Raw genomic sequence first — 12703 nt, forward strand, 5'->3', positions numbered from 1 at the left:
CGTACGTTAAGAGTGGATGTGACGGAGGTCTTTAAATGATATAAGGATAAAACAACGGTGACGTAAGCAAAATTCTCACAGTCAGTAATCAGGGCAGGACAAGAATTAATGTCTTCAAGCTTCATAAACTTAGATTAAAAATGATTATGTAGGAAGGAATTGGTTCTCAAATAGAGTGGTACATGAATGAACTGAACTCAGAAATCAGGTTGTTAGTGCTGAGTCATTAAGGAGCTTTAAAAAAAATCTGGATAAATCTATGGATGGATGTTTCGAGCAGTGATTGCCTCATGTACGTGCACAGGCTTGACGGCTCCTTGCAGCTTCCCTTATTTTCGGATGGTCTTGAAACATTTACATATGAGCAGATTACAATGAAGAGAAAACAGTTAACTCCATTGTATTGTATAAGCATAACGCTAACGCTTTTCAGGCAACAAACTAAGCGTAGGGAGAAAAATAAAAATAATCGAAAGAAGCACAAGAGAGAGAGAGAGAGAGAGAGAGAGAGAGAGAGAGAGAGAGAGAGAGAGAGAGAGAGAGAGAGAGAGAGAGAGAGAGAGAGAGAGAGAGAACAGATTCGGCATTAAAATATATACATAAGTGTGTGTATGTAAGCGTGTTTGTGTATGTAAGCGTGTGTGTGGTGGTCGTGGTGGAGCGGCGCATTAGCAGTGTGGCACAAGCAACGGTGCATTCAGCGTATCCTCGCCCGCCTTGCTGGAATAAAGGACGAGGCGTCTTGAAAACTGTTGAAAACCGGCTGATGCCTTCTGGCTTTTTGCCAAGTTACCCTTAATGACTCCGCGGGGAACACATTGCCCTAGCCACTCCACCACGCTCCACACCCCTCCTGCCACCATCACCACGCTCCACACCCATCCCACCAACACAAACATCACCACTCCACACCTATCCCACCACCATCACCACGCTCCACACCTATCTCACCAGGCCTCAGCCACGCACACCGCCACAGCACCACAGCACCACAGCACCACCACCCTCCAGGCCCATAACCCCCACCACCCCATCATGATAAGCGCTAACACATCAAATCTTACCATCAACACAGCAATCATGCGCTATATATTTCACAGCCATAATAAACAAAGGTCGGCGTGCTTCCTTGAGGCAATGGAGGATAAAAAGTGTTGCGCCAATAATTACAAGAAGAAAAACTATATATAAAAAAAAAGTTAATACGGAAAAATATGACTTAATTTCCTTTTGGGGGATGTACGTTGATCGCCACGATAACTTTGCCTGGGGTACGTGACGGAATTGTGCTTGATAGTATTAAAAAGTGCGTGGAAACTGAGGCCACGATTTGCTGGAGGGAGGTGGAAACACGCAGCCAAACTCTCGACACATTTCAAGGGTGACTCGATAGAAAACGCAGACGTGCTCATGAAGAACTGCTACGCTATTACGAGTACACACAGGGAACACTACGTACGTACATGTGTGTGTTCACCGTGACTCACGACACCAGTAAGCTGACGAGGTAAGTAAGCTGGTGATGATGACGATGATGATGATGACTTGATAATAATAATAATAATGCTTACCTACATTAATAACACTAACACACACACACACACACACACACACACACACACACACACACACACACACACACGCATCATCTAAAATCTAAACAGTTCTGATAGCAATAGTAATAACAATGATGATATGTACCCAAACACAAACTAAATTAACATTCCACCGATAAATCACTCAACTGTCGACATTCATTAAGCCTCTACACGCTGCCAGAACACACACACACACACACACACACACACACACACACACACACACACACACACACACACACACACACACACACACACACACACACACACACACACACACTACATTTGGCTCTACACACTAACTCTCAAACCATTACACGAAGCAGGTAAGAAGAGGAGGAGGAGGAGGAGGAGGAGGAGGAGGAATACAAAGGAATACAAAGGAAAGCCAAACAGCAACAGACCTTTTGGTCCTTGCAAGGCTGTTTGGTAACTACTTCTAACTAGCTACAGGGAAGAGAGACAGGACAGCATAGCAGAAGGCTCCTCCCCACCCACCACTCCCTCCAACTTGCGCTGGCATGGAAATAGTTGGGAAAAGTACCATGCAGTATGGAAAAACTACCAAGGAAATTTTCATAGGAAAGGATGAAAGGAAGTTCTACTATTCACCCTACGGTGAACTCTATACGCCTATCTGAAAGTTAATACAAGTTATATTAAAACTGGTGTAGAATAAGAGTTTATTAGTGTATTTAGTAATTATTCGGACAAGAAGAGAGCTTGCTGGGGATTTGCTTTTAAATATTTGTCTATTTTATTTTTGAATGATACAATAGTATTGCTGTTCACAATTTCGGCAGGAAGTTTATTCCATATATTTACTATACGATTAAAGAAAAAATGTTTTGCCTCGTGGGATTTAAAACGTTTGGGTATCATCTTGAATCCATTATTTCTTGTTAGGTTAGAATGATCAATGGAGGAGGAGGAGGAGGAAGAGGAGGAAGTAAATGTGAGGAGAATATAGTTAATAAGAATGAGAGATAAAGAAAGGGAAAAAAAAATCAAGAAGACAAGAAAAAAGAACAGGAGAGAGAGAGAGAGAGAGAGAGAGAGAGAGAGAGAGAGAGAGAGAGAGAGAGAGAGAGAGAGAGAGAGAGAGAGAGATGGCTGGTCCCCAAGATTTATTAAAGAGTTAAGGAGTTTCCCATCGGGGCACTCACCTGTCAGTCACGAGGGAGTCTTGTCATGCTTCTATAATTACCTCCGCGTGCTCCCCTCCTGACTCGCTGCCTTCCCTCCATACCTCCATTCTTCCCTCCATTCCTCCCTCCCTCCCCCACCCCTCCCTCCATTCTTCCCTCCAGACTTCGGTGCATTCCCTCCTTCTCTCCCTCCTCTCATTCCTCTAAACATCAGTGCCTTCCTTCCCTTCTCTCCCTCCCTCCCTCCCTCCCTCTAGACCTTGCTGCCTCCCCTTCACCCTCCCTCTTTCTCCCCCTCCCTTCATCCCTTCATTTCTCCTTCCTTCCTCCATGCATCCTTCACTCCCTTCTTTCATCCCTCCCTCCAGATTCCGGTGCCTTCTCTCCCTCCCTCCTCCCTCCCTCCATTCCTCCATGCTTAACTCCTTTCCTCTCTCCTTTCATCCCTCCGCTCCTCCATCTCTCCACAAGAATATACCTCCAATGCCTCTGTCACGGTACGCAGCTGCATTAGAGAGAGAGAGAGAGAGAGAGAGAGAGAGAGAGAGAGAGAGAGAGAGAGAGAGAGAGAGAGAGAGAGAGAGAGAGAGAGAGAGAGAGAGAGAGGAACAAAGGAAGGAACTTATGACGGAAAAATTAATCAGAATTTGCACCGGGTGGCTCTGAAGAATGAAAAGGACAGAGAGAGAGAGAGAGAGAGAGAGAGAGAGAGAGAGAGAGAGAGAGAGAGAGAGAGAGAGAGAGAGAGAGAGAGAGAGAGAGAGAGAGAGAGAAACAGACAGGAAGAGACAGACAGAAAGACAAACACAGAAACAAAATGACAAACAAACAGAAAGACAGAAAAACAAATAAACAGATTAAAAAAAAAAAACAAAAACAAACAAACAAACAAACAAACAAACAAACAGACAGACAGGTAGACAGACAGTGATAAATGAAGGAAAGTACCAAAGACGGAGAGATAAAATTTGTGACGGTAGACGACAAGGGAAGAAAGGCATGAAATGATGAGGGAGGGGAGGAAAAAAAAAAAAAAGCACAAGGAATATTTATATCTGGGAATAAAGAGCAAAGGAATGCAGGCAAAAAGTAATGGCGATACTAGAGAAAGAAAAAAAAAAGATGGGGGAGGAGGGAGAGGAGGAGAAAAGATGAGATACGCCGAGGAGGAGGAGGAGGAGGAGGCGGAGGAAGATAAGGAAGGAAGAAGAAGAGGAGGAGGAGGAGGAGGAGGAGGAGGAGGAGGAGGAGGAGGAGGAGGAGGAGGAGGAGGAGGAGGAGGAGGATAAGGACAAGGTTGAACATGAAGAACAGCAACAGGAGGAAGGAAAAGGAGAAGGAAAATAAAGGAGAGGAGAAGGAGAAAAGAAGTAGAGAATGAAAAGAAGCAACAGGAAGAAAAGAAGAAGAAAGATGAGAAGAATATGGAGAAGAGCAATAAGAGAAAAAGGAAATAGAGGAAAGAGAAGAGAAAAAGAAGGAGAAAGAGGAAAAAAATGAAAGGAAACAGAATAAGAGGAAGATGTAAGAGTAAGAGGAGGAATAGGAAGTGGAGGAAAAGGAAGAGGAGGAAGAGGAAGAGGAAAAAAGGAGGAAGAGAAGACGAAGAAGGATGAGGAAGAGATGGAGGAGAAGGAGGTAACACACTAATGACCCGAACTGTAAACACTGTCACCTGTTGGACTAAGCGCGGTCACACACACACACACACACACACACACACACACACACACACACACACACACACACACACACACACACACACACACACACTATTAGCACCACTACAGCCCCCTGCCCCCACTTGCCAACCCCCTCTTTGACATTTACCTGGCCGTACCTGGTGCCCTCTTTGCCCTCAACAGGTTACGTGCCCTGAATTAAGAACCGACCTGACCACACCTCAATGCTGGTCAGGAGCCGGCCAGGTAAGGGAGGAGGGGGAAGGGTGAGGAGGAAGGGGGAAGGGTGAGGAGGAAGGTGAAGGGTGAGAGGGAAGGGAGAGGGGAGGTTTGGGTGGCGTGCAAGGAGGGAGAGATGGTGTGTGTGTGTGTGTGTGTGTGTGTGTGTGTGTGTGTGTGTGTGTGTGTGTGTGTGTGTGTGTGTGTGTGTGTGTGTGTGTGTGTGTGTGTGTGTGTGTGTGTTTGTTTAGCAGATAAAGACTCGTGTTCAAATAATAAAAAAATAGAGATACCAAGGATAAACTGATCAACACAAGGACTTCATATATAAATGTTTACGTTAGAGGAAGAAATAGCTATTAATTTATTTTTTTATATCAATGACTGCAAAAAAATTATATTACTTTTTCGTACCTTGTGTTATTCTTTCATCCTCCTATGTGTTTCTCTCTCTCTCTCTCTCTCTCTCTCTCTCTCTCTCTCTCTCTCTCTCTCTCTCTCTCTCTCTCTCTCTCTCTCTCTCTCTCTCTCTTGGTTATGCAGACGAGTCATCCTTACCATCCTCATCCTAATTTCTTCACCCACGCCCACACAACCGCGCCCATTCTCGCCTCAAGTGTCATAACCTCAAGTGACGAACACCTCGCCTCCTGCTCCTCCTCCTCCTCCTCCTCCTCCTCCGCCTCCTCCTCAGCGGCCCAATAAAGCGCTAACCTACGCCTCACTTCCCTTAAGAATTATTTCCACCAAGGAGCAAAAGGAATTCTCGCCCGTGCCGCCAGTCAGGTCTCGCCTCTATGCACCTTCAGTAGGAGACCAAAGGAGGGAAGAAAGTGCTTTACGATATGACCCTCCTCCTCCTCCTCCTCGCTTTAGAAAAAAGGACCACCCCACAATGTCATGGATAGAGGATGAGAGAGAGAGAGAGAGAGAGAGAGAGAGAGAGAGAGAGAGAGAGAGAGAGAGAGAGAGAGAGAGAGTCACACTGTCAACACGGGGAACGGAGGCGTCGAGGAAGGACAGAAGTTAAACACAAGCTCCTTTTCCTTGGCCTGTGTGTGTGTGTGTGTGTGTGTGTGTGTGTGTGTGTGTGTGTGTGTGTGTGTGTGTGTGTGTGTGTGTGTGTGTGTGTGTGTGTGTGGCATAAAAGTAAGCACGCTGTGGCCAAGGCAAGGCAAGGCGAGGGTTGGTTATGAGTACAATATGAACTATGAAGAAGAGAGAGAGAGAAAGAGTAGTGAAGAAAGAGGAGGGGAGGGGAGGCTGAGACTGAATGATAGTAATAGTAGTAGTAGTAGCAGTAGTGATGGTGGTGGTAAGCAAGACAGGTGGGTGAATGACACTAAGGTGGAATAGTAGTGCTAGTAGCAGCCGGTGGGAGACTTGACAGGAGGTGATGGTGGTGGTGATGGTGATGGTGGTGATGGTGATGGTGATGGTGATGGTGGTGGGTGGCGGTGGGTGGTAGTGGCGACGAAGGGCGTGGGGAGGAAATGAAGGAAATGAAGGGATGGACTCGGAAACCAGTGTGGGTGCGTTAGTGGGTGGGTGGAGTGGGCGGGGTGGGTGGGTGGGTGGGTGAGTGGGTGGAGTAGGGGTGGAGTAGGCAGGTGGGTGGGTGGGTTGGTGCTTCGTCTTGCTAAGGGTGGACTGCCTTGTCTGTGTGTGTGTGTGTGTGTGTGTGTGTGTGTGTGTGTGTGTGTGGGTGGGTGGGCTGACTATGGATGTGTATCATGGCTCCACACACACACACACACACACACACACACACACACACACACACACACACAGACGGTATGTGGGCTGTAATATGGGACATTTGAGTATATGACTTCCGCTGTCATTCTCCTGCTTCCCTGAATCCATCATAGCAAGGAATGGCGAGGAGGGAGAGAGGCGGAGAGAGGCAGGGAGGAGGAAAATTAAATGAAGAGAGAGCAGCAGGAGGAGGAGGAGGAGGAGGAGGAGGAGGAGGAGGAGGGTTGGAGGAGCAGAGTGAAAGAAGGAACATGTAAATAGAAAAATAAATGGAAGGGAATGGAAAGAAATTGATGTTTAGAAGCCATGTTTTGAATTGTAAATGGAAGTGATAAACAGTATTATTATTATTATTATTATTATTATTATTATTAGTAGTAGTAGTAGTAGTAGTAGTAGTAGTAGTAGTAGTAGTAGTAGTAGTAGTAGTAGTAGTAGTAGCTTAGTGACAGCAATAACAATAATAAAACTGAACAACTATAAGGAAAGACTATAAAATTATGTTCCTTTTGTATGTTAACATGAAACAATTTTCCCTCAAACCAGCTTTTTCAAAACCTGCCAAGATCTTGACCTCTGTGTGCCTGCTTCTCTTCTTCCTTCACCTCCAATTCTTCTCTCTCTCTCTCTCTCTCTCTCTCTCTCTCTCTCTCTCTCTCTCTCTCTCTCTCTCTCTCTCTCTCTCTCTCTCTCTCTCTCTGTCCTTCGCTCTCTCCCCAGTCGTGCCTTCATGCTTCCCGCCCTTCCCTTCCCTCCTGCAGTCGGCTCCTACCTCTCTCCCTCCTTCCCTCCCTCCCTCCAGTCGTGCCTTCATGCCTCTCTCTCTCTCTCTCTCTCTCTCTCTCTCTCTCTCTCTCTCTCTCTCTCTCTCTCTCTCTCTCTCTCTCTCTCACTAAACCACATCAGGTCCGTTTTCTCTCTTAAGCTGACGATAAAAATAACTGACGCGAGACTTTGCTTCGTAAATATAATTAAGTGTATGTATGTATGTATGTATGTATGTATGTATGTATGTATGTATTATTATTATTATTATTATTATTATTATTATTATTATTATTATTATCATTAGAGGGAAGAAGAAGGATAAGTCTATCTATACTCGTCTTTCCCCTTCACCTCTTCTCCCCTCCACCTCCACCTCCACCTCCTCCACCCACAGCATCCTACCCTCCTCCACCCTCCCCTCCCTCACTCCTTCACCCACAGCTTCTCAAGGGCATGTACCCCAGCCTCCTCCTCTTCTTCCTCCCTCCGTTCCTCCCTCCCCTTCCCTCCTCCTTCTTTCTCCCTCCATTCCCTGACGCTGTCCAGACCCTCCCTCGCTCTCCCCCTCCCTTCTCTCTCTCTCTCCCTCCTCCACACTTGTCTCATCCCTGCCTTCATCCCCACCTCTCCCTCTCTCCTTCTCTCTCCCATGACTCTTCCCTCTCGGCCACTGAAGGCGACAAGAGGTAGAAAGGGAGGAGTAAGAAGAAGAAGAAGAAGAAGAAGAAGAAGAAGAAGAAGAAGAAGAAGAAGAAGAAGAAGAGGAAGAGGAAGAGGAAGAAGAAGAAGAAGAAGAAGAAGAAGAAGAAGAAGAAGAAGAAGAAGAAAAAGACTATATACAAAGCTGCCCTAAGACAGATTTAAATAATTTTGTCTTCAGTTCAGTTTTTTTTTTCTTCTTTCTCTTCAGTAATACTCGATAATGTAAACACGATTTCTTTACTTGAATAATGCATTTAAAACTTGTCATTCTTTCAACTGTGATTTTCGACTTAGAGAGAGAGAGAGAGAGAGAGAGAGAGAGAGAGAGAGAGAGAGAGAGAGAGAGAGAGAGAGAGAGAGAGAGAGAGAGAGAGAGAGAGAGCATGCAATTTTGTCTGCAAATAAACTAAGATGCGCGCGCATGTATGTACCTACGTAAACACACACACACACACACACACACACACACACACACACACACACACACACAGGAAAATCATGGACCAGGCAGGAAACTAATAACCAGAGCTTGTTGTGGGGAGCAGGAAGGCTAGGCGGCGGTGGCGGCGGTGGTGGTGGTGGTGGTGGTGGCAAGGGATGGGGCCCGAAGACCTGATGTAAACAGGAAAAGACAAACACTCTTATGTAAACACAGGCACGGGAGGGACGGAGGAGGAGGAGGAGGAGGAGGAGGAGGAGGAGGAGGAGGAGGAGGAGGAGGAGGAGGAGGAGGAAGAAGAAGAAAAGAGGAAGAAGAAGAAAAAGAGGATGAAGAGGTAGTAGTAGTAGTAGTAGTAGTAGTAGTAGTAGTAGTAGTAGTAGTAGTAGTAGTAGTAGTAGTAGTAGTAGCAGCAGCAGCAGCAGCAGCAGCAGCAGCAGCAGCAGCAGTAGTAGTAGTAGTAGTAGTAGTAGTAGTAGTAGTAGTAGTAGTAGTAGTAGTAGTAGTAGAAATAGTAGTAGTAGAAATAGTAATCATAGAAGTTCGAGAGAGAGAGAGAGAGAGAGAGAGAGAGAGAGAGAGAGAGAGAGAGAGAGAGAGAGAGAGACGCAAACCTAACCTGGACATATTAAGAAATAAACAAGTGTGCCTCCCACAAGGTGATATTGCTACCCACCCTGTGTTGACTTGCCGCCTTAGTGCCGCCTGCTGAGCCTCTGCCCCCCCCTATGCTGGCACCCCCTCACTCCCCCTGGCCATCCCACACCTTCCTTCCTTCCTTGGCACCCTCCTACACCTTCCTTCATATACCCAAGCAGCTTAGTAAGGACCTCTTAAGTCTTGCTGGTTAGTTTTCCTTTGTGTTCCTTTGTATTTCTGGTACTTTTAACTATCCTTCCTTCATGAGACTTTTTTACACCTTTCCTTCTTCCCTTCAGGCCGTCCCTTCATTCTCCATCATCCATCCTCTCTCTTCCCTTCCTTCACCCTCGCCTCCTGCCCTTCTTTCCTCCCTCCGCCTCTCCTTCATTCAGTCTTGCCTTCATAACCTACATTCACGAGAAAGCCACACGGCCTCCTCCTCCTCCTCCTCCTCCTCCTCATCCTCCTCTTTTTTTTTTTCACCCTCCCTCTCTTTAGTTACATTTGCGCCCTTTTTCTAACGCCTTATACATTAAAATATTGCTTATTTTCTTTCTTCTCTTTCTCCTCCTTTTCTTCATTTCTCCCTTCGCTTCTATATTTAAGCTCCTAACAAGTGATAAAGCGTTCTACTTTTATTTTATCTATTTATTTATTCTTTTCTTTTAGAGTTTTCACGTTAGTTTTATGAAAGAATATTTTTTTTTTCATGAACTTCAGCCCACATATGCTCTGATTGCTACAGCTGATCGAAGTCTTTCCTCTTTGCCACTCTGAAAATGCGTTGCACCCACGAATCAAACACTGATCAAATGTATAACGAAAACAAAAAAAAATCTTTGGGGCAGGACTGTTTTTTTTTTAAGATGTCTCAAATCAGTAGCCGCGACGTGCATGAATCCTTTATTCCACATTTGTAACTATAAAATAAATGTGATATGAAGAGTAATACACGCTGCCTCAGTCCTGCTGGGCCGCCCACGATACAACACAACTCTGTGCTATCATCATTAATGGCAGCTTCGTGTGTGTGCTCCGTATAATTGTAAGAGACGAGTAAAAAGAATAAGAATGAAAAAAAATAAAAGACTTGTAAATGAATTAAGGTTACACGAATATCCAAGTCAACATGTAAAACAGAACTGAAAATTTGTTGAGTCCTCCCCCTCTTCTCTCCCCACCGAAAAAAAAAAAAAAAAAATGAGAACGTGTTTGGAATGAGGAAAGATTTTCAGATATCCACTTGTATCTTTTTTTTTCTTTTCCTTTTTCCTTTCTTTTTTACCACAAACATGACTCTGTTTACATTTCAGAATGAAGACTGAGCTCCTTGCAAAACAGGGTCTAGTGAACTTTGCTCTTTTTTTTAATAGTGTTTTTCTTTCGTTATTTTTTTCCTCCTTGGCCTTTCAACTCACTGGCCACTGCTCTTGTGTGTGTGTGTGTGTGTGTGTGTGTGTGTGTGTGTGTGTGTGTGTGTGTGTGTGTGTGTGTGTGTGTGTGTGTGTGTGTGTGTGTGTGTGTGTGTGTGTGTGTGTGTGTGTGTGTGTGTGTGTGTGCTGAACTTAAATCTCACATGAAGCAAAAAAAAAAAAAAAAAAAGTGGCGAAAGAAGCACGAATTTCTCTATTTTACGTTGTGTGTTTTACGTTACGTTGCGTTGTCAGCGGTTATGTTGTTCCCTCCCTTCACAGTCGTTCCCTTCCCTCTGTTCCTTCCCGGCCTCACTCTTTCCCGGCTCAATATCATGACACCTGTCGATGGCGGGCCTCTAAAGCATTGGATTTCCGATAATGGTCTGAATCTTCAAATATTCATCTTTCCACTCACTCTTATATAAAAGTATGAATAATAATAATAAAAAATTCAAAGGTAGGAACAAATATTTTTCCACGTCACTCCAGAAAAGAGGCTGATGTATAGAATGTAAATATGAAGTGTATTTCTTTCTCATTGGTCTAACGATACACAAATATTTAAAGAGACAAAAGCTATGAGGAAAATAAAATATTACAAATCTCTCAGAAATGTTTAAAAATACTGCAAATAACGGACAGACAAACACACCATTGTATAGGAGAGTGTTTCCTCTTATTAGCACAAAGAAGGGAGGAGGAGGAGGAGTAAGCGAGGCAGCCACCGACAGAGAAGGCGTGTAAAGAGTGCAACAACGCGAACCCTCACAGGCGAGCATGACAAGGATGGAGATGAGCACGAGGAGAAGATGAAGTCAAGTTCGTATAAGTGCTAGAAAAATTGGCCATGACAGTGACAGAAAAGAGTGATGCAGAACTGTGGTGAAGATCAAGAGATTGGAGAGAGTCAGACCGAGAAGGGGAGTTGATGAAATGAATAGCCTTTGACTCCACCCAATTTAGCAACGGTGTATACGTGGCGCCACGAGAGGTACTCCATACAGGGGAGAGGCGGCGGCCCCTGTATAGGATCAGCGGGTAAGTGGGGGTGGGAAAGGTGCTAGAGGCGGCTCGAGAATATCTTACCTCATTGAAGCTGCCTTGGCGAGAGAATGAAGCTTCCAGTCGAGATGTTTACTGAAGGACAGAGGAACATTTATGGAAGTTGGAGGGTTTGGCTAAAGTGTTATTGGCGAGGGGACCGCCTTGTTGACGCTGTGGCGGAGTCGATGAGGGAGGGAGGGAGTGCCTGCGTCAGTGAATGAATGAATGGATGAATAAACGAGTGAATGCACGAATGAATGCACGGCAAAACTCGGCGATGATCCGGCAGTGAGGGACTCTCCAGACATATCCAGAGTTTTCATCACTGCTCCGGCCTCCCTGCTGTGTTCCCAGAAACCTCCTCAGAGTACAGATCCTTCCCAGCCTTCCCTAGAGGCAGGAGGCTCTATGGTCTTAAGGAGAGTCACAAGGCACAGTTACTCCTACTCACCTTGCAAAGAACGTGGCGGCCGCGGAGTGTTGCGATCCAGGGGACAGGGCCCGCTGCCTCCTCGCCTCCTCCTGCCTCCTGCCGGCGAGCTGGACATCCTGGGGGCGCCCCGGCTGGTCACGGCCCCGCGCATAAAGGTGGGAGTCGTGAGCGGCGAACCCAGGCTCTTGCATCAACCTAACGCCCACCCCCGGCACGCCCGCGCTCGGCACAGCCACGACATGCTGCCTGTGGGCGCTGGAAGGGGCGTGGGCGGCCGGGGCGGTGGGCGTCTGGGCCAAGAGAGGGTGACGCCGCTCGCCCACCATCGCGGGCGACCCCCACTCTGTCACTGCCTGTGGGGAGAAAAGAGAACACCTGTCACGCCATGACCACCGCCACAACCTTATGCCACCACCACTAACACAATCATTGCCACGCTGCCACCACCACCACCAACCACAAGTACAACCTTTGCAATCATCACCACCATACTCGCCTCCTACCACAATGTTTGCACTCACCACAACCACCATCACTACTGCCGCAATCACCACCACCACCACCAAAATACTGATTGAATAAACCATTCCTCCTCCCTAACAAACACCACTGCACACCACACACACACACACACACACACACACACACACACACACACACACACAGACAGACAGGTGAGCAAAAATCAACTTATGTCCATAAATCACCATATTGGGAAAGCAACAAACAAACAAACAAACACAATAAGGCACCGCGCTTCGCTCCCTCTCGCTCATCCGCCAAAACAAACAAACATAACACAACGCGGCAGAATTAAACACCACAGGAAGCCGGAACGAACCGAACACACACACA

The 12703-nt window shown here is 46.1% G+C and overlaps 1 protein-coding gene across 2 annotated transcripts in view; it reads right to left on the reverse strand.

Annotated features, from left to right (window-relative positions):
* Nucleotides 1-12703, reverse strand: part of LOC135104287 (uncharacterized) — a 120844-nt gene that overhangs the window by 78207 nt on the left and 29934 nt on the right. For both annotated transcript variants that reach the window (XR_010270363.1, XM_064011502.1), the window contains exon 2: nt 11867-12201. Coding sequence is in view for 1 of the 2 variants with exons in the window: in XM_064011502.1 (XP_063867572.1) it covers nt 11867-12174 (308 nt within the window). In the remaining variant the exon portion in view is untranslated. The remainder of the gene's footprint in view (nt 1-11866; nt 12202-12703) is intronic.

This window comes from Scylla paramamosain, chromosome 10 (genome assembly GCF_035594125.1).
Source record: "Scylla paramamosain isolate STU-SP2022 chromosome 10, ASM3559412v1, whole genome shotgun sequence".
Lineage (NCBI taxonomy): Eukaryota > Metazoa > Arthropoda > Malacostraca > Decapoda > Portunidae > Scylla > Scylla paramamosain.